General features: G+C 37.5%; 1 protein-coding gene across 1 annotated transcript in view; it reads right to left on the bottom strand.

Annotated features, from left to right (window-relative positions):
• The window catches only part of KLHL29 (kelch like family member 29), a 1311461-nt gene that overhangs the window by 260621 nt on the left and 1023745 nt on the right, over positions 1 to 27095 (bottom strand). The window contains exon 8 of the mRNA XM_073625329.1: positions 24518 to 24656. Within this exon, the coding sequence (XP_073481430.1) occupies positions 24518 to 24656 (139 nt within the window). The remainder of the gene's footprint in view (positions 1 to 24517; positions 24657 to 27095) is intronic.

The raw sequence follows: 27095 nt of genomic DNA on the forward strand, positions 1-27095 counted from the left end.
TGTTAACTATTTAACTATCTCAGAAGTCTGTCAACTGAACTATCCAATCAAAAAAAAACCCAAAAAAAGCTGCATGGAGTACATGAGCAGTATGGAAAAAGTTGACTTGTATCTGTTTTTCAAGAGATTCTTTGGCTGATAAAAGAAAAGTAATTAATCGGAGATGAGTGGACAACCCCTTTTAGTCTGGCAGCTACTGAGATCCTAGGTTTTAAACTTGTATTTAAAGAAAACATTTAACTATACTATTTTTTTTATTAACATGTGGCGGAATGTAAGCAATTTTTTTTTTAAAGGCCATAATATTTTGCTGGAAGCATGTTTACATTTTTTCCACCTTTTTTAGCTTCTTAATCATCCTGTTTACATGAAAATACATAGCACTTACTAAACAAGATATTAACAGAGAGTAATAGAGCATGCATATGTACATATTTTGCTGTGTAAAATGGAAATTATGCTCCACGTGTCTTCAAGCAGGTGTATGCAACTATTTACATTACTGCATTTTGCCTATATACACAGAAATGGAAGAAATGGACCTAGTACATCTAGAAGCCATTTATCTTCCTTGCTGCATTTTCCCAAACATCTAGTGAAATTGTACTTGCTGTTTTGGGAATGGTTCTATCAAAAAATCTTTACTATATGGTAACAAAATAAGGAAAATGTGATACAGTCACAAAAAAGAGATTTAAGCAAGAGTACACATTTTCCGTAGTTCTATAGTATATATTTATAGTAGATTGTATTTCCTAGAACTATGCTATAACCATAGTGTCTAACCTAATAACAACAGCTGATATCCAGTTGGGAACAGGGGTTGCATCACTGCTCATGTAATTATTAAACATTGGGTTGATTTACTAAAAACTGGAGAGTGCAAAATCTGGTGCAGCTGTGCATGGTAGCCAATCACCTTCCAGTTTTTTTTTTTCTCAAAGCCTAACTGAACAAGCTGAAATTTGAAGCTGATTGGCTACAATGCACAGCCGCACCAGGTTTTGCACTCTCCAGTTTAATCAATCCCAATGTCTAAATGTTTATACCTTTTTATCTCAGAAGTACTTAACTAGTTAAGGACTTTGGGTGTACAGTGCACACCCTAAAACGTCAACAAAGTAATCTGGGCACATGCTGTATGCCCTGTTCTCTCAACGCCACTGCTCCCCGACAACTTGTTCTTGCTGACAACAGCTCTGTATCAAAGCAGTGTCTGCAACTGCTACTGTGAAAATAAAACTTCTGAACAGCATTCCGAAGAGTCTTCAGAAGCTTATTTAGGAAATACAATGTAACAACATTGTTGCATGGTATTTATTCTATTTCATACAAGTGCCGATCACAGGGAGGACTTTTTGTCTGCATGTGATGTTAGAAAAAGCAACTTTAGGTTAAAAAAAGTTTTTTTTTTTTTTTAAATAAAAATAGTAGTTCCTATTTTAACTTTTATTAATTGTTAGTTGCCACATACCCTTTCTCTCTTTATGCTATTATTTTTCTGATGATATTTAAAATGCATTTCTATGATGTTAATGATTAACATTTAAGCATTTTTTTTTTTTTATATTTATAGTTTATGGATCACAATAAAAAAATGATTTACAAAAAAACAACAAACACAGCTTTTGCTTCACTTGTGAAAACCTTCACAATACTTTGAACGATAGTTGTAATTTTAGTGATCATTTATAGAAAATAATGTACTGTATACATTTTATATAAAGTAACTCTATTTGTTTTAAAACTAACACTAACACATATTGGAAAAAAATATATTTTTTAGTTGTGTTACAAATTTGTATCTATAGTGTGCATAGCAAATAAAATAGTTTTTTTGCAAGACAATATCACCAAAAGTAAGTGTTGTTTGTCCTGAAAAGAAAACTATTTAACAATTACTTTGTTATTCCAAGTAATGGCAACATTTTTACTGACTGAATTTGCTCTGGTCCATCAGGGGTATTCATGCGTTATTAATTAAAATAAACTTTTGAGGGATGTTAGGAAATACCAAGGAAGAATTAAATCGCAGGAGGGTTTTTATTCAAAAGTTAACTTAAAATCTAATTAAAACTATTTTTTTTATTTTGGACATAGTAAAGGATGGTTAAACCCCCTGACAGTTTTTTTTTTTCTATTCGGTGTCTAGAATATTCTTAAAATACAATTACATTCCATCTTCCAGGTATAAAAAAAAATCTGATTTGTTTAAAAAAAAAAAGCTGTGTATCAATGCGCAGCAAAGAAAAATAATGGTATGCAAAATGCAATGGCTAAACTGATTTCTAATTGCTGCAGTCAGAATATAGAAGGATTAATTCTGATTGGTTTCTATAGGTTATTGCATTGTGCATATTGCTAATAGTCTTTCTTAATGAGTACAACACTGTATTATTGATCAAAACAGAGAAAAAAACATCTAGGCTTGTCCAATAAAACAATGGAAGAAACAAAATGCAGGGTGCACTGCTCAGAGCAAACGGTTATGCCCTGTACACATGGGCGGACTTTTCGGCAACAAAGGTCCGACAGTCTTTCCGACGGGCTTTTGACGGACTTTTGACGGACTTCCGACGGACTTTCGAACGAACGAACTTGCCTACACACGATCACACCAAAGTCTGATGGATTCATACGTGATGATGTACGACCGGACTAAAATAAGGAAGTTGATAGCCAGTAGCCAATAGCTGCCCTAGCGTCAGTTTTCGTCCTTCAGACTAGCATACAGACAAGCGGATTTTTCGACCGGACTCGAGTCCGGCGGACAAATTTGTTCCAAATCTAAAGTCCGTCAGCTTTTCGACCGAAAAAGTCCGCTGCAGGTCCGATGGAGCCCACACACGGCCGGATTGTCCGCCGGATTCGGTCTGGTCGAAAAGTCCGCTTGTATGTATGCGGCATTAGTAAACTAAAGTGAGTTCAAACTGTTATGTTTTAAAGCTAAATTTATTCCCTTTTTTTATGTTTTCATTTTTGGAGAGGAGAAATATTTGAACCTCTATCAGATTTTTAATTGTGGTCCATGTTTTCACTGGGGAGATTTCTCATTACATCCTGTCGGAAAAAGAAGTCATGGGAAATCTTCCCAGTGTGGACACAGACTGCATCAAAACATTTTTCCAAGTAGAAGGGGGAAGGGTCAAAAACTCTGTTGGGTTATCATCCCTTCCTTTGTCCCAAGACACCCTTTCATCGAATTTCTCATGCTGCTGTCAAAAGGACAGGAAGTGATGAAACCTCCCCAATTTAGAATATTTACTGTTCTAAAGTGTATTTAAACCTACAAAAAGTTATGTTATGAGATGCAATTGAAAGGTTATTCGATCTCATTTTATTTAGTTCACAGGTGGTAGTGATTCAAGTACAGAGTGGGGAGAGGAATTTTTTTGACTATTAAAAAAAGTTGTGCTTGGTACTGGGCTTTAATGGTCAGGTTCACTTTAGTTTTCTAATCGCACTGTTTTTACCGCTTCTATGCAGTAATCTTGACGGGAACTGCCCTGATTTTTTTATGCTTCTGCGATGCTTCATTGGTGCTTTGAGGAGGCTTTTTTGGTGCTTTTTTGAAGCTTTAATGAAGCGTGACAGATGCCCTGTGTGTGTGGATATCTCATACCTGCAATTTCTCCAAAACAAAGCTAAAGGCGGAATTAAAGCCTTTCAAATGCTTCAGGTGCTTCAAGCAAGCTTTGTCATAGACTTCTATGGAGGTTTTGAAGATGCTTTGAAGCACCACTAAAGCGACATGGGGTATAATTGTTGAAGCAAAGTAAACACATGGTGTAAACAGGACTGTAAGCTAACCATTTAGTAACGGGGGCTTTGACTGGCGTTCAGAGAGCTTTAAAAAAAGAAACTGTAAACATCACAAAAAGCCATTTCTTTTAGAAAAAGTTACCTGGGTTCGGGGCTTTAGCTTAGAATAGGTTAGGGGGCAGTGAAGGGAAGTAGGAAGTAGGGAGGTGTGGCTTATAAAGTGGACCTGTCCTTTAAAGTGAAATTCCAGGCTGCACCTAACTAATCTTAAAAATCCCCCCCTCCCATAACGCCTATGCTGACTAACCTCTGTAGGAAAAATGAATATACTTACCTATTTTAAGCCTGGTCTGGTCTGGTCACAAAGGGGAGAGGAGGGAACGCTAACAAGGAATGGGCCATAAAGTCTATGGGTGAGGTCACTGCTCTCAGGCATTCTCAGTTGCTGTTGAATGCGCTCTCCCCTGCAGCTGCCATTGGCTGACACAGGAGATCACATGACTGGACCAGAGAGGGTCAGTATAGACATCTTTCTTACACAGGTTAGCCAGCATAGGTATTAGGAATAGCTGGGTGTAGCCTAAAATTCCATTTTAAGGTATATTTCTCCTTGCACTGCTTATTGAACAAGCCCATTGCATCTCAGTTTATTCATTTCCAAATAACATTAAACACCTATATGTTTTATATTTGGCAACCTATAATGATTTGTATTGCTACGTGTCACTGTCATTGTTCTTTTTTTTTCTGGCTCCCTGTCCTCCATCTTGAGTTCCTGCTATTTCCTACTTGTGCAAAGTTTGCCCTACCAGGAGTTTGAAAGAAGAAAAGAGCTATATAAAAATATCTAAAATACACCGCTGAGGGAAATATAAAGATAGCATAAAGGATAGCCAATCAATCAAACTGCGAGCAAAGCACTACAAGGGGACTGTTTCTAGGCCCCGGCTGGCACATGAAGGAAGCCTAGCCGCTCTGGGCTCTACCTTAGATAGAGAGAAAGTAATATAGTTTCAGCTTTCCTTCTTTTTTTTTTTTTTAAATCAACTCACTTTGACCTGTGATCTTTAAACAGGCTCTGATATACCATGAAGAAAAATAAAAAGCACTGTTCTTTTATCAGGCTATTTGATCTTTTTTCCAAGGTTATATGTTAAAAAAGAGAGTTTTGTTCTAAAAATATATTGTTCCCTTCAGGCACTAAAAGGAAGACCTCAGTGACATCGCTTTGAAAACAGAATACAAGACAAGATAGACAGACAAAATGGTTAGAGCGTAAAGGAAGGAGGTTGGTGGGGGGGGCTTCCAGATCTTGCGCACGAAGCCAGCAGCCATCCTTAAGGAGTTTTCCTGTGTAAAGTGCTAAATAACTTCAGAATCAAGATATTGCCTGCATTGGGAAGTGTGAATTAGTGCTCGTGTGAGCTTTTTTAAAGCCTCAGATCATTATGTGTGACTGTCAGCATCAGACACGCCTGAAAGAGTAAACAAATAGTAAGAGAATTTGGTCATGAGGAGAAAAAAAAAAAGATAGGGGGAAAAAAAGAATTATGTTATTTTGAAAAAAAAATATATATTATTTTCAACAAACTTTATATAAAAAAAACACTGAGACGTTTAAAGCGGTGGGCCTCATTTCAAAAAGTGCCTGAAAGGCAAAATATGTGTCACCCAAAGTGGCCAGTCAGAGTCTTGCTTTAATTTTTTAGCCCATACTGTAAAAAATAAAGCAGTAGTCTGCTTGGCTGCAAAGGGCTACCAACCTTGAGATGGTTTTGAGACACTTTTTTCGAATGAGCTCCATTGACATCACACCTGATGGAATAATTTCAGCCTTATTTAACAGCACAGAGCAAAGAAGAAAGACGGGCAGGTAATAGCAATCAATCATATTTCAGCTTCTATTAGTTTGACCAATCTACACTTGAGGAAGCTGATTTGTGGTTGGTTATTGCACAGCAATACCCTCTGCTATTTATGACAACAGCCCAGCTAGTTAATGTTCTACATAATCTAGTTTTTCAAAGTCTAATCTGAATATACTGAAAATTATATATACCACAGCTCTTTACACTGAATCAATCACATCATCAATTTAAAGTTGTTACACTTTGACGAGCCTCTAAAAAGTATTTAAAACCTAGGATATGAAAGAGAATTGTATTACAATTGACCAATATGCAAAACATGAAAACATTCATACAATGAAGCTGGTAGACTAGGGAATTCCAAACACACAGTAATCTTCCTATCTAGTAATGCCACGGGGAGATACTGTTTTCTTAAACCTACCCTAAAATGATAGCTTACTGTTTCTGTATGTGTGCACTTACAAACCTATTTTTTTCTTACATAGTTAATCTGGTTGGAAAAGACACAAGACCATCCAGTTCAACCGAGAAAAAACAAAACAAAAACAGAACACACACAAATCCAAAACCCCCATATACACATCATATACCCATAGTTGATCCAGTAAAAGGCAAAATAAACCCCCAATAAAGCATGATCCAATGTGCTCCAGATTCCTTCCTGATCCTTCCTGATCCCTCAAGAGCCAATTGGATATTCCCTGGATCAACTTTACCTATAAATGTTAGTATCCTAAAGTTCTATAATGTGCATTTAGGAAAAAATCCAGTCCTTTTCTAAAGCAATATACTGAGCTGCCAGAACCAGCTCTTGAGGAAGCCTTTGCGTATTTGGAGGTTAAATCTCTTTTCCTCTAGATGTAAAGAGTGCCACCTTGTCCTCTGTGATGGCCTTAAAGTGAATAACTGAACACCAAGTTCACTATAGGGACCACTTATGTATTTATACATGTTGATCACATCCACCATTAATCTCCTCTTCTCAAGAGAGAATAAAGTCAGTTCCTCTAGTCTTCCCTCATAGCTGAGATCCTCCATCCCTCTGATCAGTTTGGTTGCCCTTCTCTGCACTTTTTCCAGTTCTCTGATATCCTTTTTGAGAACTGGTGCCCAAAACTGAACTGCATATTCCAGATGAGGTCTTACTAATGATTTGTACAGGGGCAAAATTATATCTCTCTCCAGAGTCCATACCTCTTTTAGTTTGCATTTCTCTAGCTAATGGGATTTCTTTAACATATTGCAGATTTTTCATTTTAAAAAGGTGTTAAACCCAAAACCAAAAATGTGTTATGTTGTAGCTTACCATTCTTAGATGTAGTGCTGTATCAGCTTTCTATTTTTTACACTCTTTTTCCTGCATTTTTACCTATTGATACTGTTATTTTGCAACTTTTTTTAACAGACCAAGAAGGCCAGCAAAAGTGTCAGTTGAAGGGTTGAGACAAGCCATTTACTACCTTTATGCCAAAAGGAAAAAACTGTTGCTGTAACCACTTAAAAAGTTAATCAAGTCCATCTAAATCTGCTAGTATATCTAAGACTATCCTCTCCCCAGATTAACAATGTTGTTGTCCTTGTTTCTCCTCCATCCACAGTGCAGTCACCCGAGGACTAGAAGTGTGTTACTGGTTGGATCACCAGGTAAAAAAAAAAGGGAAAAAAAGTCTAAAAAAAAGAGGACTAATTCAGCCAACCATATTTTTTGATTGGTAAGATACAATGTAATACATTTTAGGTTTTGGGTTTAGTGGTTCTATAAAGACAAGTAAAACAAAAAAACACAGGGATTGATTTACTAAAGGCAAATAGACTGTGCAGAGTGCAGTTGCCCTCTGTGACTGCAATTGCCCCAGAGCTTAGTAAATGAGGTAAGGCTTGACTTTGCAAAGAGTATCCAATCCCGTGCAAGGAAAATTAAAAAAACAGCATTTTTGCTTGCACATGATTGGATGATGGAAGTCAGCAAAGCTTCTGCTCATTTACCAAGCTCTGGAGCAACTGCTCTTGCAGAGGGCAACTGCACTTTGCAAAGTGCACAGTCTTTTTCCCTTTAGTAAATCAACCCCATTTTGTTCCAAAATGAAAACTGCAACTGGCATGATAACTTACTGGAAAAAAAAATGTTGGTTACATCTGTTTTTTTTAGCAGATAACTGTTTTTTGGCTCTTATTTTGGAAGAATCTCTTTAGTTGCTGGGAAGAACAAGTATTTATATCCACCTATAATTTTATTTTGCAGATAATATTACCATTTTATAAGAGGAAGTTGACTATTCAAGAATCTAAAATATCTAAACCTAAATGAAAAAACAAGTTCAAAGGTTTAAATTATTAATTAAAAAATGTAGATGTTTTGCTAAATGCAGGCAATCATGGAAATCAAGTGAGATATTTATATGAAACACATTATGCAGGTCAATGTCCCTCAAGGTAGGTGGATTGGCAGCATTCACATTAACATGACAGATGGCACCTGCTTAGCAAATTCATCGTTGTCACATCTAATGGAAGCCCTTATGTTGATTCTCTACCAGCATCACATAATGGTGCTTCCCCCTCTCACAACTCAGATTTGAGCTAGTGGTTAGAAAAGCCTGTGTAACCTTCTTCACTGATGTAGAATGATACATCTTCATGTATCCTTACATAAAGTATACTGACATCTGCAACACAACATTAAAAAAAAGGCCTCATATAAAAAATCCAGCAATGTGTATGGGGATCAGCTATTAAAGAAAATTAAAGTACCATTTCACTAAGGTCACATTTATAGTAATATGTGACCTGCTCACTTTTTTACCTATTTGCTGTTTCATATTATTTCTTAGAATGCTAATGAAAGCAAGGCTAGCTGGGATTGGCTGTTTGCTTAAAATGAAAAGGCAGGACAGGAGATGAGGGCAAGTCTCACAGAAGTTCTAATCCTTCTCTAAACAATCTTAAAGGACAAAAAATCATTTGGCTGAAGTTCCACTTTAAAGCGGAATACCAGGTAGGTATAAAAGACAAAAATTAATGTGGCTTTGCATTCATTATTGAGTCATTAAATGCATTTTTTAAATACATACAGCATAAAGACCTGAACATGACCCAGTATCAGCCTTCTGCATATCAATATTAGGTTGACAGAAGGAGAAACAGAACAAGGAGCCTATGTGCTAACAAGGGACAGGCTGACAGCAGGAGAGAGCAGAGTGTCAGAGAGGTGAGCTCATCAGCCTTCTGCTTCTCCTTTACTGTCCAGTTACAAACTGGGAAAGGATAAAACCGGTAAATGTTACTTAACTGCAGCAAAGGAAAGTAAATTACCTGCCTGGTCAGACAGGGCTGGGCTATGTAAAAGGGAAATGACAGAAATGTTCAAGCTTTGGTATGTATTTTATCTGTGCATTTACCTGTTTGCCTGGAGTCCAGCTTTAAACCATCTAACGCATGAATCCTAACATTGACCATTACATTCAGAGATATCTAATAAAATTACTTCCTAGTTTTTCCACTCTGCAGTCCATTGAAAAATTCATACCCAGCAAGCAAAGCTCATGTCTTCGGATAACATCTGTCAACTCAATAATCTTTATTTTTTAAACAGAGCATCCAGGAAACATTATAATCATTCTCCTTGTATTTGATTTTGTTGTAACCTGAAACGTCTGCTTGCTTTTATTCCAGCAATGATAAATGCATTATTCGGCCTCTGTGAGATGGGTCTAGCTTTTAAGAGGGCAGAGTTCGTCAGAACCGCTGTGAAGTCAGCAAGCAACTACGGGAAAGTATACTTCATGGGAAACACTCTGCCTGCCCTGGGAAAGACAATATCTGAGCATTAAATTGGTTCTAGTTAATTAGAGCAGCTAATTACCAGAATTTGAGAAGTGCTTTTCTGTAAGTAGGTACTACTGAATCAGCTGCTATATTCTTATTATGGTAGTGGATTCCTGTACAAAACACTTCAAATCTGCATTAAACTTCATCCGGAAAGATTCATCTGCATAAGTAAACAGCTGAGCTCTAGATAATACAATTATTTCTTAAGTATAGTAGCTTTTAGAGGTTACTTTTTTTCTTTAGCTAAAGGAAGAGTCCCCAGCATGCTAATAGCGCAAAAGAAAAAAAAAACATCTTTCCACAAGGTTAGGACAACACATTGAAGCATCTTAGAAGCTCTGGATTGAATGATTCACTATCAATTTAGAATTTGTGATAACTAATGGTTTTTCAAGAGTATTAAAAGGGTTAGGCTCCAAGGTGATTTATAGGTCATATTCCTATGGATCTAGAATCTATCCACAAAAATGGTTTCCTTAGTACCATGAAATGCCACTAACTGCTAATAAAATGGCAAGTTGCAATCTAGTGTACAGTATTAGAGCCTGCGTCATCAGGCTTTGGGCTTGTGCATTAGTTTGACATCAGTTTGAAATGCTTCTGAGATCATTCAAAATTCATTAACAATTTCAGTTGATCTCTTTTTGAGTTGAATTTGACCACTGCTTCAAGTGGTTTTTAAATTCCCATAGACATAGCCCATAGCCCAAAGACACACAGCCTTACTTATACAAAAACGGTTTCCTTTCCGTTTATGATATCATTAGCCCATAGAAAACTGTTACGCTGCTTTGTCATTAATGAACCAAAATTGGGTGAGGTGTTAATGTCATTATATTCATGTTAAATTATTGGCTTTTTGGCTAATTGACTAAAACAAACAGACAAAACAGAATTTTTTTTGTCTTTTACCACTACTGTTATAAGTTTACCCATTCTGTTCTATATGCCTGCACAGGTAAGGAGGGCAAAGACACTTTTGTAAGTCTACCTATTTTTACACACCATTTCCCTAATATAGCTCCAGTATATCAGTGTTTTGGTGTTGGCACTATTTTATACTGGCGTAAGAGTGTTCCATTTTGGCACCATCACTTCTGGGCTTTGATAAAGAAAGGAGGGGTTATATTAGTGTATGGGGTTAGTGAAGGGTCAGGTGAGGATCAAGGATTAAGTTCATGAGATAAGGGTTATTGGGGTATTTTAGAGTTAAGAGATAGATTGTGTAGGCATTTAGGTTAAGGGTTCATTTTTAAAATTGGGTTAGAGTGAAGGATGAGTGTTAATGTTGTTTAATGTTATTGGTTAAATATGACATTTCATGTGAGGGTCAGGATTAGGTGTTAAGGTCAGGTTAGGGATAGGTAAAAGATCAGGGTAAATTTGTTACCCAATATAATTTTAACTTAATCAATGCCGGGCTGCTGATGCCAAAAACCAAAGCACAGCAATCCCTGCTTGTGCTCATGCTTTGGATAAACACTGAGCAAGTGACACCCTCACCCAGTGAACTTTAACTGCTCTAAGCTTTGCTAAGTATCTTCCCTTTGCTCAAAAACTTACACAATAACAATTTCCATTGTAAGTTTAATCTCAGCTATCAGATATACTATGGCAAATCAACATAAAGACAGATTTCGGGTAATTACCCTGGCTGAACAAAGAATATTTCATGATCTTTAATGGAATACATAAGCGAATAAACTGGGCTTGAAGACCTTTGCCCAATGATTTCCAAATTTTATTTAGTCCACAATATGGCTGCCCTGATTAGTACCTACTACCTAAGCCTAGTAACGCTATTGCAGCCTTAAATGTGCAGAAGATAACACCACCGAAATGGTAGCACCTGTTGTAATCTTCTAATCAATCCCCGTGGAGCTCTTTGAATCCTGGGCCCTACCCAATGTTATTCAACTGTCAAATGGCAAAGACTCTACTTCCCCATGAGCCTCCATTTTGATAGGCAATGTGTGGGGTTTAGCATTGGGGGCAGGGCTTAATGTCAAGTCAATAATGTGGTCTTAGCCATTACCCTATTATAGTAAAGGGTCAGGTTAAGGTCAAGAATTTGACAAGTTGATAAGATAAGGGTTTACAGGGTATTTTAGTTTTAACAGATAGGTTGTAAGGGCATTTAGGTTAAGGGTTCATTTTTAAGATGGGTAATGGGTGGAGTTTAGCATTGGGAGGGCTAGGGCTTAATTTCAAGTCAATAGTGTGGTCTTAGCCAAGGTACCCCAAAGGGACACAGGGGTTGATCTACCCTAGGCACTTTGGAGGCAAGGACAGGTGTACTTTATGTGAGACAAAATAAATTATTTTTTGTGAAATAATCTGGCTTATGAACTTTATTTCTATCATTGCTATTTAAAAAAACAGAGAGCATCTCTCTCTTTTCAGCATGATTTTGTAATACTGTTATTTTCTTGAGTAGATGGTGCATAAGTGAAGGTTAGAACAAGAATTAACTGACTGACTGAACTGATAAATCCCATTCCGCTATTGCTGTAGTGTCACAACATTCCGCGGCATCAAGCCATCTATAAAATTAAATTCTTTTATTCTCTTTCAACCAGGTTTGTTCTAGCCCACAGCCGATGTGCCCAGTGTGGAAAGTGTCTTTGTTATCTCAAATTACATTTATAAACAATTTAAGCCCTATGAGGCATAGTTGCATTGGCTTCTAAATCCCTCACACTGAGCCCAGAGCAATATCTTCTAAGAGAGAACAGGCAGAAACTTTTTATGGAAACAGTAAGAGGGCCGAGGGATTCTACTTCTCTTCATTCCAGTTATAATTTGCTTTTTCGTAAATTAAATATACTGTTGCTCTTAGTCCTTAATACATGTGTCTGCGTCCTGTCTGGCCATTAAAAGAACTTAATTTAAAAAAAAATATTTTCTGCATTTCTTCTGGAGCAATTTAGCTTGTCATTGCTAGAGTGGCCATGGATTTTAGAAGCATAAACATCATGTCCTAAAGGACATATCATACATAATCATAAGGTGAGTTTTACCTTTCTCTTATTTTTGGCCTCTGCAAGTTTAAAAGAGTTGGCTTGTATAAGTTTGCACAAAATGGCTGCCAGCAGCATATAGAAGAAAAGACATCAGTGATGTAAGCTATTCATAACTGTTCCACATTCCAGTACTCATATAATGTGGCTAATCAAGCACAACTAGAGATAAGGAAATGAACAAAAATTGTAGTTACTGACCAACTAATTTGTTTTTGCATTTTACTTTTAAGGAAAATTTAAAGAAATCAGGCTTGAAGATTCAATCCAAAGGCAAAACTAGCAGAGACAAGCTGTGGAAAGACGACAACCTCCTATTCTACTGTGTGCCAAGTGTGTCAACCCTTTAACCTCCCTGGCGGTATGGTTATTTCAGATTTTTGCGTCTCAAAGCGGTACAATTATTTTGCATAGAAATTTGGCATTTTATATTGTAGGCCTGAAATTCTTAGCAATAACACACTTATATCTGTCCACCAAGAGTCTAGTAGATATCCCGGGTATGATGAAGTTTGAAACACAAAATCATAAAATATAATATAATAAATAAATACAAATAATTATAAAAAATAATAATATAATAGTAATAAAATAAATTTCCCCAGGATTCACTATCGCTCAATTCTGCAAGTGTTCTAATTTACTATAGTTGTTTTCTAGCTGGTCTAAAACCACTTTTGTCGTAAAGGGACACTTTTTGGTTGCTATGGACAATCTCCAGTTTCCAGGCAGAAAGAACAGTATATATCATATAAAACTGCATGCAGGGCATTGGACAAAGCACTGGGAACAAAAGGGATGTGAAATGATTTCATACAGTAATGCAATCTGTAAGATTACAGTGTACTGTATGCGTTATGAATTTTCACTTTTTTTAATTTGCCACCAGGCTCCGCCCCCGTGCGTCGCAATGCTCGCAGGGAATGGAGCCCAGCACACAGGACATTGGGGCGGAGGACAGAGCCCACGGACACAGCGGGGGGACATTGCAGGATCCTGGGGACAAGGTAAGTAACTTCTTCCAGGATCCTGCAATGCAATCCCGAGTGTGGCTCAGGGTTACCGCTAATGGTGCTGAAATTTAACCCCGAGCCACACTCCGGAAAACCGTCAGGGAGGCTACACCACTTCTGCTACTTCATCACATCTTCTGTCATGTCTTATTGATTCACAATATACCAAACCTTTAGAAATAAGTAGATAGGCAGTACCAAGAAGACCACAGCAAATATTATGGGGTTGATTTTTTAAAGGGAATTCACTGCTGTTCACTTTGCAAGGGAATTTTCACTTGTCCTAATGTGGTGAAAATTCACTTTGCAAATAACCAATCACGTGCAAGGAAAAAAAGGTTTGTGATGGCACATGACTGGAAGACAGAAGTCAGCACAGCTTCACTTCATTCACTAAGCTAAAGGAAAATCCCCTTGCAAAGTGAAGAGCCTAGTTGCCTTCGGTAAATCAGCCCCCATAGCACTGGCTAATTCTTCTTCTTAAAACGAATGTGCTAAACATTGACAGAAAACCATCAACCTGGAAAAAACGGTATGAATCAAAAAATCACTGCCAGGAGCAAAGGCTGTCTTACTGCTGCTTCTCTTCCCTTTAGCACACCTATCACTTTGGTTCAGCTGCTCCCTCTTTTTCTGACAGATACTGACAATTAACATGTACCAATGCAAATAGAACATTAGTACATGGTAATTGTCTTCAAATATTCCTATCTATCAATGCCATGTCACCAAATTGATGCAATGGGAGAGACACTGACACTGGCAATGGCCATGGGAACAACCTTCAATCTACAGCAATTGCTATGATCATGGAACATATTAAATGTAGACATATACATGCTACATCCTATGTAAAAAAACAAAAATAGTTTCCCATTGGTTTTTCCATAATTTAACTATCTCTTTAAGGCTATTTTATGCCCAAAATTTGCTGGACATTTAATCATCACATCTATATGAGATTGTTGGACATTCCTTTTCAAAATCTCACTCAAAATAAATATCTTGGATATTGAAACAAAGCAAGCCTATGAGTCACGTTTGGGTATTTTTCATCAACTACAAAGTTTCTCAAGGATACTCCTAGACTAGTTTTAAGGGTTTTTACAAAAATATAATCATAAATCACCTCTTTATTTGTCTGATAACAGTAATCTGAAAACCATGACTGATTACTATGGCTTACCACACTGAATGCTTGTTTGGATGAGCCTTTTAAGGCAGTGCATATTTAAAAAAAAGGTGCAACGTATTCAAAATCACAGCGCAGTTAGCTAAGTACTAATTACAATGGGCAGTATTCACAGCATCCAATCGGAGTTATTCAATGCTCTAAAGTTACTCGAAAAGTCACTTGGAGACTTGGAGTTTTGCTTCTTGCACTGTTTACAGAATAAACCATTATGCCATATTTATTTCATATAGAAATCTAAAGTACAAGATGACAGGTTCTCTCTAAAAGAGTTAACAGAACCTAAATTTTGAGAATTTTCTAAACTTTTAGATCTCTCCCAAGAAAGATCTCTTCCTTTTATTCACACACAGACATGATAAATCTTAATGAATGGATAGGGAAACAAGAACAAAAATAAATAAATTAAAAACTGTACAGAGATGGTAGAAAAGTGGATGTGGGATAAAAAGAGCTCGTAAAGTAAACTTTGTCAGAAACCTCCATCAAACATTTCATTATAAATCAAAAGACCTCTCTATCTCTTTCTCTTTGAGCGTGAGGAATAAAACACAAATTCAAAATTTCATTCAGTTTTTTTTTCTTCTTTCAGGATAAAGCTTTGCAAGGCAGACAGATGTGACAGCTTACTGAATATGCTAAAATTTACTTTCATATGTAACTGAACTTAGTTTTCATCTAAAAAGCTTTATACTGTAAGCTGTATCAGCTACAACAAACAATAAAAGTATACTGTGCAAATAAAATGAGATTCTATCTCTCTATCTATCTATCTATCTATCTATCTATCTATCTATCTATCTATCTATCTATCTATCTATCTATCTATCTACATTTCTGCTTATTTCATATCTGTCTGTCTATGAACGTTGCTAGACCCAAGTACCTAAACACGTTCTCTCCTGCTTGGTAATTCTGGGTCTGTCGACATCCAGCTGATGCAAAAGCAGCGATAGAAAAACTGGTCTTCCATCAGACATTGCCTACATGGATATGGTGCTATCATGCATGGGACACTACACTAATCCAACAATGTAAAGGGGCACCTCTACAATATCCACCAATGAAAGGTGGCAAAACGCCACTGACCACCAATGTAAGGGAGCACTTCATCACTGACAGTAATGTCAGGAGGCACTCCTCCAGTAAGAAACGTAAGGGGGCAGTGTGCCACAGTTCACCATTGTAAGGGGATACTTCTTCCTTGACCACAAATGGAATTAGGTACACTTCTTCACTGACCAAATGTAGAGGGAAGCTTTCCCATGGACCAACACTGTAAAGGGGCTCTTCTCCATTGACCACCAATTTAATGGACCAGAGTAATGTGGTAACTTTCCACTGGCTACAAATGTATGCATCCACTCTAAACAGGGCTACCAATGCAAGGGACATTTTTCCACTGGCCACTTTGCACCGTGCATAGCTCAAACATAATTCCAGCTACATCACTTTGCTGTGAGCACTAAGTGCACTAAACTGCTCTTTTGCCTCAACAGTTGCTGCTAAGCGGTCCCTATCTATATAAAGTTCCTATGCAAAAAGCACACACAATGAAAAACAGTTTGTTCTTCAAAGAATGATAATTTGTCCTTATGTTTATGTGTGTCTGTAAGACTCCCACTTAGTGCACAGTAAAACAAAAAAGACATTTGTGTGAACAAGGACTGTGGCAAACATGTGCACTATACACAGCAAGTTGGCTCTTTAGTCATGTCCACAATTCACTTTCAGTGTGCCCAAAGGTGCTCCAGGTCTTTCATAATCCTAGCAACATTCCTGTGTCTTTCTATCCCTTCTCATCTATATACATACGTTTTCAGATGGCCAACTTAGCCTTTTTCAATGAATGATGGAACTGGCACACGACAAGGCTTGAGAGCAACAACTGATCAAACAGTTAATAAATCCTGCCCTAATCACTACAGCTGCATCAACTGCACCAGCAAATGCCAGTACATTGTTTTCCCCCGTCTCTTAGCTTACAATGGCCAAACTGTCATATTCGTGCACCATACATCTAAGAGCAGTGCCTGAAAGCACATCTGACCACCTCTGAAATATTATTTTCAGCCTTTGGGTACTGTGGTCACCCTAAGGACATGTGTTGATTTTCAGTCAATTATAACCACTTTTGATCTACCCAGAATCACAAATATGATCTAAAGGCATCGCCAGAAACTAAGTAATTTACCACCTTTGAGTTTGCTTGACCATCAGAATTTGAAAGATTGTAAAATTGACAGCTTCAATACAGATTGTTAAATGATAGAATTGAAAATGCAGAGAAGTTTTAACCCTTTCATGACTAAGCCTATTTTTGACATTAGGTGTTTACAAGTTTTGCTAGAAAATTACTTAGAGCCCCCAAACATTATATATATATATTTTTTAGCAGAGAATCTAGAGAATAAAATGGTGATTGTTGCAATATTTTATATCACACGGTATTTGTGCAGCAGTGTTTTAAACGCAACTTTTTGGGAAAAGGGACCCTTTCATGAATTAAAAAAAAAAAACAGTAAAGTTAGCCCAATTTTTTTGTATAATGTGAAAGATGATGTTACGCCAAGTAAATAGATACCAAACATGTCACGCTTTATAATTGCACGCACTTGTGGAATGGCGACAAACTACGGTACCTAAAAATCTCCATAGGCAACGCTTTGAATTTTTTTTTTACGGTTACCAGGTTAGAGTTGCTAGAATTATTGCTCTCGCAGCAGCGATACCTCACATGTATGATTTGAACACCGTTTACATATGCGGGCGTGACTTCCGTATGCGGTTTGTTTGCTGCGGGAGCTCACGGGGGCGCTTTAAAAAATGTATTTTTTTCTTATTTATTTTTATATTTATAAATATTGTTTAAAAAAAAATCTTGATCACTTTTATTGCTGTCACAAGGAATGTACACATCCCTTGTAACAGTAATAGGTGTTGACATTTACTCTTTATGGAGGGATCGGGGGTCTAAAAGACCCCCGATCCCTCCTCTGCACTTCAAAGTATTCAGATCGCCATTTTCGGTGATTATGAATACTGTATATTTTTTTTAAACCGGCGCCATTGGCAGCCGAGTAAACGGGAAGTGAAGTCATGCAGTCACTTTCGCGTTTACAATTAGGAGGCTGGAACGAAGCCACTTGCGGCTTCGTTCCAGACTGTCACTAGCCGCCGGAGGCGGCGGATTGGTGATCGGGCCTCCCGATGAATCGGGAGGCCCGGTAAGAGTGGCGGGAGGCGGCGGGAGGGGGGACGTCCCCTCCCGCTCCTCCGGGATAACAGCCCGGAGCAGCTTTTAGCCACATCGGTTGTTATATCTGGAAAGCCAATCGCCGGCTCCAAAAAAACAGTACTGAGATGATGCCTGCATCTGCAGGCATCTTCCAAGTATAACCCCCGGAAGCCGAGTACGCACATCTGCGTAGGCTCGGCAGGAAGGGGTTAAAAAATTTTATCAAAAGCAATCTGATATTTTTTTTACCAGGTTTCTATTAGGGCAATTTCTCATTTCCATGTAGACAATCAAAACCACCATTTTATGTGTTTGTTTGCTTTGGAATTTCTGCATTAAATTGCCATGTATATGACCAGCTTAAAGCATGATATAGCTACTGTAAGCAAGCTGCCTAGATAGCTGCATCAATAAATCCTACTCATTTTGCATAACTGGGAAGAAAGGAAAATAAAAACTTTGATGGATTTTTCATGCTAAGTGATAAAATAAATTGAATTTCAAAAGCCTAAACACATAAGAGTAGAAGACTTTCCTTAAAACAGACTAGAGGGTTTCAACCATATTATCAGAGAAGCAAGTAGCCTCTTTACTTGTGTTAAGTGATAATGGCCAGACAATGAGGTAAATGCCTATACGGTATCTAATGAAAATAAACCAGAAAAAACACAAAACACTGCACTAAGCTTTGAATTCCTATTACAACAGATCTATCACATACATATAAAATTCTATAAGAACACAAAAAGCCTCTCAAGAAATCTAAAGAAAACACTGTTGCATGTAGCAAACAATTATTCTTTCTTTTGATTTCCTATAATACACTGTGATGAACCTGGCTCACTGACAGCAAAGAAGGTTCTTCCTTAAGAAACCAGATCAAGGCCCATAGAGTAATGATTTGTTAAATTACTCAAGGTATTAATACACAAAATAAGGAACATCTAAAGAACTAGACTTGGATTCCAAAAGTGCAAAACTGTGTGTTTTTTCCCAAAGTGGATAATTCTCCAGTTTCCAGGGTCCAAGCTGCTTTGGTTTTCCTATCTCTCCAATTGTATTAATGTGCCAAAGTCTAGCCCAACAGCATGATTTGAATCCATTTTGAACCACCATAACATCTTATGAGGGCAACAACACTGGCTATGTATTACAGCTATATAACTACTTCTACAATTTCCTTTGAAAAATTTTTAAGTAGTTATCTTCTAGAACCATCATTCCCAACCAGGATTCCGTGGGACCCTAGGATTCCTCCAGAGGCCACAAGGGGTTCCTTGAGCTGTGGATGATTAACCAATCTGATGGTGCCTGAATAATTCATGGGCCAGTGTCACTTAGCAGAGCCAGATGCATGACATTATTGATCTTTTTTAGCGCTCTGAAAGGGTGGCATTTCAACCACCCCTGTAAAGGGGAAGATTCTTTCCACTTGTCACCAATGTAAGGGGCATTTTTCTCACTGGCCCCCAATAATATTGATTCAGCAGGTATTCACAGAGACCAGAAAATTAATATGGGTTCCTTTTGGGTAAAATGGTTGTGAAAGGCTGTTCTAGTAGTGTAAACAGCCAGTTTACTGGTATACAACAGTCATACTCTGCTCTTAACAACACACTTTTGTCAAATATGTTCCACCATGCACCAGAGGCCCCTGCCTGGCTCCTAACAGCCACATGCCAATTAGTGTGATAGCTCTTGCCTGGGTATATTTTATTCTGGGAAAGAGGTGGAGTGTTTTACAGCTGACATTCCTAATAAAACAAACAACAGAGAAAAACTAGGCATCTCAATTAAGCTTTTACTTGTAGTGAATTATTAATGAGAGTTGTATCTGCATTGCATGAAGACCTGGGCCTTTTCTATCTGAAGGCAAGTGAGAAGCTGTGTGTAGAAGTGGCAAAAAATCTCAATCTGATTGCACCTTAGGTGTCTACTGCTGCTAGGTTCTCTATGAAAATAACACAGATTCAGCCTGTAAGAAGTCTCCTCAGGGACATAGTAGCAAGTGATGAGAGGGCCTTAGTATTACTAGATGAACACTGAGATGCTAGGGTGCAGTACAAGTGCTGTTTCAAAGAGCACTTAAAGCTGAACTCCAAGTAAATAGATAAATACACCATTGAAATACATATACAATAGCTGGCAAAGTATTTCTATTTATATTCACCCAGTCCTCAGATTTACACACCCCAGCCAGATACCAAAGCAAGGTACCTACCCCCACTTATTCTACTCTAGTTAGGCAATGAAACTTAGTAACCTTCATGCCCCAGTCTGTAAATGGACTTGAAAGAACATCAGTAGGCTGATTCATTCACCTCTGTATTAGCTCAGAGTACTGGCCTCCCTCTCCCCAGAAGTGCTACTGTACAAAGGACTACAAAAGGCCGTTCTTACGACAGGTTCATGTGCATAAATTAGCTGCCCTTATAATACATGTAATTTTTTTTTATGTGATTATTTTGATTTATGATCTGCCTGGAGTTCAACTTTAAAGTCTTAGGCTTTATGATGGTAGGTCTAATTCAGCACCCCTGGGCCAAAGGCGTGCGTTATTGCTAAACAATCAACACAGCAAGCAAGTCATCATGGTACATTACAGGATAAAACACAAGCTCTTGGCAGCAACAAAGAAAACAAAAACGAGTAACAAGATAGGACCGGTCCCATCAACGCCCTGAAAGAAAAATGTTACTGCCACAGTGTTAGTTTTGACAGAATTTCTGGTAAAATTCAGTAATTCTCATAGCAAGCAAAAAAAAAAGGAAATTGACGTCTCCAACAGCTAGCACACTCCTGCTCTGGGACTCTGCTCGGGGCTCAGGCTGCAAAGCAAAGAATGCACGAAGATTAATTTAATGGACGTTAGTAGAAATAGGTGCTACCCAAAGAACAGTTTCCTGATTGGGTTTGCTACTCTGTGGCTATTGTGCCAAAACCTTATTTATTTAAAGTGACTACTTTGCAAGAAAGTATAGGGGATGCCATTGCTTACCTCTCTTTTGAGCACGTTAAGAGAAAACTAGGCAAACCAGACAAAACCAGGAAACTATCATTTTCAAAAACCCCAGCAATTGAAGCCCCCATATTTTTCACATGAAAAAGTCACCTTTAACAGAAATTTAAATCTAACACATGGTGTTTTGTATAAAAATGGTAATAATACATATGACAGAGATATGTAAAAGTTTCAGTAACTTACCAAAACTGAATATAAGTGAATCATGTGTTAGAGGGGACAATGGGCCTGATTTACTAAAGCAAAAAACCACAGAAGGGATAGATGGTTATGATACACTTGCATCATGCCCACACATTTAATAAAAGAAAACAGGCTGTACACTTTGCAAGCCCCGTTGCTCCAGAGCTTAGTAAGTGAGGATAAGCTCTTCTAACTTCCATCATCCAATCACGTGCAAACAAAAATGCTGTTTTCTTATTTTCCTTGAGTGTGATTGGGTATTCTTAGCAAAGTGAGGCTTCGCATCATTTACCATGCTTTGGAGCAACTGCACCTGCACAGTCTATTTGCCTATAGTAAATCACCTCCATAGCGTTCATACCCCCGAACATAGTTTGCAAATCATACACTGATGTCCAAGGCCTACTCAACAATGCTAGCTTGCAATATACGTTGTAGATTTAAATAATGCTTCTTTTGTGCCTTGCCTTGGCAACAAAAAGTTACTCTATGCACCTCAACAATTTTCTAACAAAATTAATTAAATAATAAAAAAACCTAATGTGAGTGGCTCACTAAGAAAATAAAACGTGCACGCGCCAAGCTTGACAGCGTGTCAAAAAAAACATGTAGGCTATGCTGTCATAGGAAAAAGCCAGTGTACAAATGGATATTTATCACTGAAATCTCTATTCCAAGCACCAGCATATGCATTCTAGTGCTTGAACTACACATACGCACCATGATTTGCTTAGGTGCATGCCTCTTTATGTAGGGTGCATTGAGGCTACTTACAAATTCGTGTTTTTTTTTTTCTTTTTACAGTGGTGATGTATTGATGACAGCCGTAAGCACTTGAGAATGATTTTATCCTACATGGTATGCGCATTAAAAAAACTTAACATAGATTAGATAGATCCAAAAATATTAGGCAAAAATCTAATTTTTATTTTAGGCACACTGTGGCTCAGTTGTACATTTGTATGCTGGAGCATATATTTCAAACCAAAGCACACCTGTTAGTAAATTCAACATATAAACAATGTAGCCTGTGCAGGGGTGTCTGCATGCATGGCAGGTGTATAATAAATTTTGTAAGCATGCGATTTGTTTGTTCACTTGATCAATGCGTCACTGTAGGGACATATCCTTTAGTAAATCAGGCTTAATATCTTCCATGCACAACACAGAATTCTTGTTGAATATTCAATATGTAGGAAAGATGATCTGCACTCCGATTGTTGCTATTAAAAAAAAATCTTCATTTTATTGAAAAGCTATAGTGCACAAACGCAGATAAAAACAGTTGATGCGTTTCAGCCTATAAGGTCTTAGTCATAAGTAGTGGTTATGACTAAGGCCTTATAGGCTGAAAGGCATCAACTGTTTTTGTCTGCATTTCTGCAATATGGCTTTTCAATAAAATTAAGATTTTTTAAGAGCAACAACCAGAGTGCGGATCATCTTTCCTACATTACTCTACTCAGCCAATGACTGTGGATCGAGCACCTGGGAGGTCTGCTATCTATATGTTGTATGGGTAGTAACACTGACTTTTCTGTTTATACTTTGAATATTCAATATACCAGTCAGCCTGTCTGAGCATAAAAAGACTGAAAAGACAAACGGCCCAGTCAAACTTTTCCATTCAAATGCACTATTCATTAATGTGCATTGCATTATGGCAGCCTGTTCATTTGAATGGCCAGCCAACAAACCAAAACAGACCAGAAAATAAACATGCACTTTTTTGCAATGCAAGGTAGTGTGTTACAATGAGCTGAAGTGCCCTGAAAGGTGGGTTGCCTTAGCGCATTGGGCTACCATTGAAAACAAATGGTACTACGACCAAAACTGAAATGCATATGTGTGTGATTGGGCATCACACCACACAGCTTTAAAAAAAAAAAAGTTACCAGGGTATGGAAAATCCACAGTCCTGGTAAAACACATAACTTAAAATGTAAAACTGTGTTTTTTTTTTTAACTATATTTTTTAACCATATTTTGAAATTTTCCCTGATAAAAAAAAGTTCCCGGAAAATGTGAAAAAAAATTTAAAAAAGAAAAAAAAAAGGAAGATATTATACACCCTAGTATTCATGGATTTAAGAGAATAAAAGCTAAATATAGCGACATAGTGAAGAAATCTTACTGCAAAAACTGATCTTACTGTCAAACTGTTCCATTTAGGCAGATATTACATTTAATTAAGGGAACGTGCAATTGATTTCTGATGCAAACTGTATTTCAGCTAAAAACAATTAAGAGGATATGTCATGACTGTGCTAAGCTTAGCTCTAAATTACTGACAGTTGAATTATCTTATAAACTGGCTACAAAGTCAATTAGCTGAGAACCTATGAAATACCACAGTAGATGGAAACATATGTTACCATGGGCTTTTTAATCTCTGATAGTTAATGCTGATATTGCGCTATATTTATTGGTTTGATACTGACAGAGACACATCTCTCTCATGAATGTTGTCATTTCAGGCTTGCGTTGTATTCTCAGTGTATCTGCAGCCCTGTACACAGTGGAGGCAATCATTCTTTGAGGAAAATGAATAATCAAGAGGATGTAGCCTAGTCATTAATGCTGCAACCGAGGCTAAATTTTTATTTGCAATTAAGTGGCCTTGGCCTTTATTTAAGCCAAATTATTATTAGCTGGGTGTGTGCCAGGCATCTCCTGGGCTGACAAATTATGCCTATAGATGACCTAGCCATAACAGGCCCCATGTATGAAATGTCTGAATAGGGACAGTTTCTAATTCCCTCCTTTCAACCAATTAGATCTTCTTTTTCTTGTTTCTAGGGCATATTTGATTATGTAGGGGCAGACACTGACTGGTTCATAGGAGACAACATACACTTCATAATTTATATGATAAATTTGGTGGCCATTTTGTTCTTTTTGATATTTTATTTCCACACTCAGAAAACATGCTAAAAATATAATTTGCAGAGTGGACCATATTTGCAAAGCTATGGTCAATTCCCTAACCAGATCTTAAGCATGTTCCTGAAGGCACTATCACTAGCTCATAAGCTGAAAAGTGATTAATATATGGCTGCCTCCATCCTATAAAGTCAGCAGGCACACTTCAATAAAACTACACCAAAAAGCCTGTGTATGGGTAGTAGAGAGGCTAAACCAGGACACCAGAAAACAATACAAACACAGTAGTCCCATATGCATTACACGTCTCTGAGGGTTCGATTTGAGAGTACATTCAAGAAAACGGGAAAGAATGGCTACTGGCTCTGTGACAAGGAGATTCAGTCTTCACAGACCTGCAAGAAATGGGAAGAAAAGAAAAATAAAATAAAATGAAATAATAAAAAGCCACACATATGCGCCCTACAAAAGAACAGACCAGATCACAGCTGGAAGGGAGGCAAACCTTTTAATCAGGTCCTTGAAATACAAGCTGCAGGAAGCTAGAATATTTTGATGGACTTCAAACTCTTTGCCTTCAACAATAATTTTCAGGTCTGTAAACTCTTTCGCTCTACGCTGCTGGTTCAGCTCCTTCAACATTTCTGCAGAACAGAAAAGACAGACATTGCCAGGGTTCCAATTAAGAATTAGTTTTTTCTCCTTTTTTTGTTTTCTCTTTTTTTTTGTTTTATTGAACTGAAGATGATGTGAGAGCATTTGGGGGCATCAGCAATACTGGCACAAAGTAAAAAAACACTGTAATGAATGGCATCAGACATTTGTGCAATCTTTTTTATATCCCAAGATTCCCCATAAAAAATAGTACCTAGTTTAGCTCCATTCTGTGTCATGCAGTGCATTTGCCAGAAAAAGGGCAATCAAAGGGAACAGGAAAAACTGATTGGTGATATGCTAAAGCAATTCAGAATCCATTGTAAGTATGGTAAAGTCAGAGAGTGTGTTTAACCGACTTCAGTGAGATTTCAGAGAGAACCTCACATGTGGGCTGAGTCTGCTTCTTGAAGAGCGTGCTGTGCAGTGTCCTCTCACGGTTTGTTGTATTACCAAGTAGGTTTGAATTTGAATGGTGTCTATGGGAACATTTGAGTTTACCTTTACACTTGTCCATCTGCATTTTTTTTCTTACACTTGGCCAATGACAAGCAATATCTCTTGTCTGTCTAGGGAATGAACCCTGCTGTTATAGCCAGGAAATTCCATCAAAATCCATGGGGCCAAAATTACACCAAGTTGCACCAATGAGGAACATCAAAAATGGATGTGTAAAAACCACATAGAAACCTCACAACGAAAGGAATTACAAATAGGTATGCAAAAGAGATTATGGGGTTCCCAGATCACCAAAATACCCAGAAACAAGAGTAGGATGCACTGGTGTACTACAGCTATATCTGGATATACATCTGAGACTTGTGGAGTCTATTCGATTTTTATTGATGATTGTGCTCCATCAGGGGGAGATTTCTCCTTACCTCCAGTGAGGACAGAAAGTTTTTGAAAATCTCACCAAAGTGAACACTGACAAAAACACATTTTTAGCAGAGTGGGAAAGAATATTTTTTATTGTTGTCTGTGCCTTCCTACATCAGTGACACCCGCACATTCCATTTTTTGTATGGGTTTCGGAGGGACTAAATTCGGTCTGGGCATTTAGGCTCCAATGACCTCTTGACACGTTGGGGGGTTACAATAATTTCAAAGAAAACTTATGACTTAAATTTATTATACGATCTTGTACTTCTGTTTTCTTTTTCTCGAGTCTTACACAGGCGAGTCTTAACATAGTAAAAAAAAACAGTATTCCGTGTTCCCTGCATGCACCGTTTCATTCCTGCAATTGATTGAAAATAAAGTTCTTTATCCTTGTATTAAAGCTTTAAAGTACTTTGTCTGAGCTTAGTCCTCTGCACCAGTGCTGCTAATGCCCCCAATGCACCATATAGATTAATCTAATTGGAATAATGCACACCATACTGTAAAATAAAAAGATGTATCGGATCACTGAGGTGTTCTATGGATACACAAAAGCACAGATCTGCAGACCAAGTGTCTTTATACAGATCATGGAACTCCTCTGCGACCTAGTAGGTCTTGATTATGTCACAGTACGAAGGGGATACATTAAACCTTATATTACACAAGTTACAGTTTAGAGCTTGTAGGGGTTGACCCTTGTGTGAGTTTACTGTCTCAGTTGCATTGTGGAACACCTTCAAAATAAGTCATGTGATGTAATATACTGTATATTTATATGTGATCTTTTTCCAAACATATTGTATAATGTGCAGGTCTGATCTCATCACTTATAATTCACAAGGATGACATCACTGCTCCCCAAATACAGGCAATGCCTTTACTAAACCCATTGATCTTCTATGTCACTTGTGTAATATATATATTATTACCATCATTTGTTTTTACCATTTAGAGTAAGAGTGGTTAGGTTTTGAGGTTACAACCCGAAGGCAACATGCACAAATATAATGTCATAATAAAAAAAAAATAACAAAAGGGAATAAAATTAATTTGGCAAGTAAACGCAACATCATTGTAATAAAAAGGGTATAACAATACATACCAGCAGGATATAAAAACGTTGTACCATTGTGTAAATACGCTATTGTTAATAACAACAGAAGGTAAGAGAAAATAATTGTGGCAATATTTGAAACTACTGGCCCACTTGCAAACTGTACTAACCGCGTTTCAGACTCACCAGGTAAACATTACATTATGAAACACAGTATGAATAGTTTTGTGAGTCGAAAGGATTTAAGACCTGTGGGAACAATGCATCTTGGCTTCTGTGCATTTGCAAGAAAGTTAATATTCAGCGTACATCAATGCAGGCAATTATATTTAATAGAAACAATTATTCATAAACAAATCAATTACAGTTTGTGTAATTAATTTCTGGGAACAAACAGCCCACACAACTAAATGAGATAAACAGGAGACAGTAATCACCAAAGTATAGACCCTGCTTTTTAACGGCTTAAAGGGGAATTCTAGCTTTTGCC

Source organism: Aquarana catesbeiana, linkage group LG04 (assembly GCF_042186555.1).
Source record: "Aquarana catesbeiana isolate 2022-GZ linkage group LG04, ASM4218655v1, whole genome shotgun sequence".
NCBI classification, from domain to species: domain Eukaryota; kingdom Metazoa; phylum Chordata; class Amphibia; order Anura; family Ranidae; genus Aquarana; species Aquarana catesbeiana.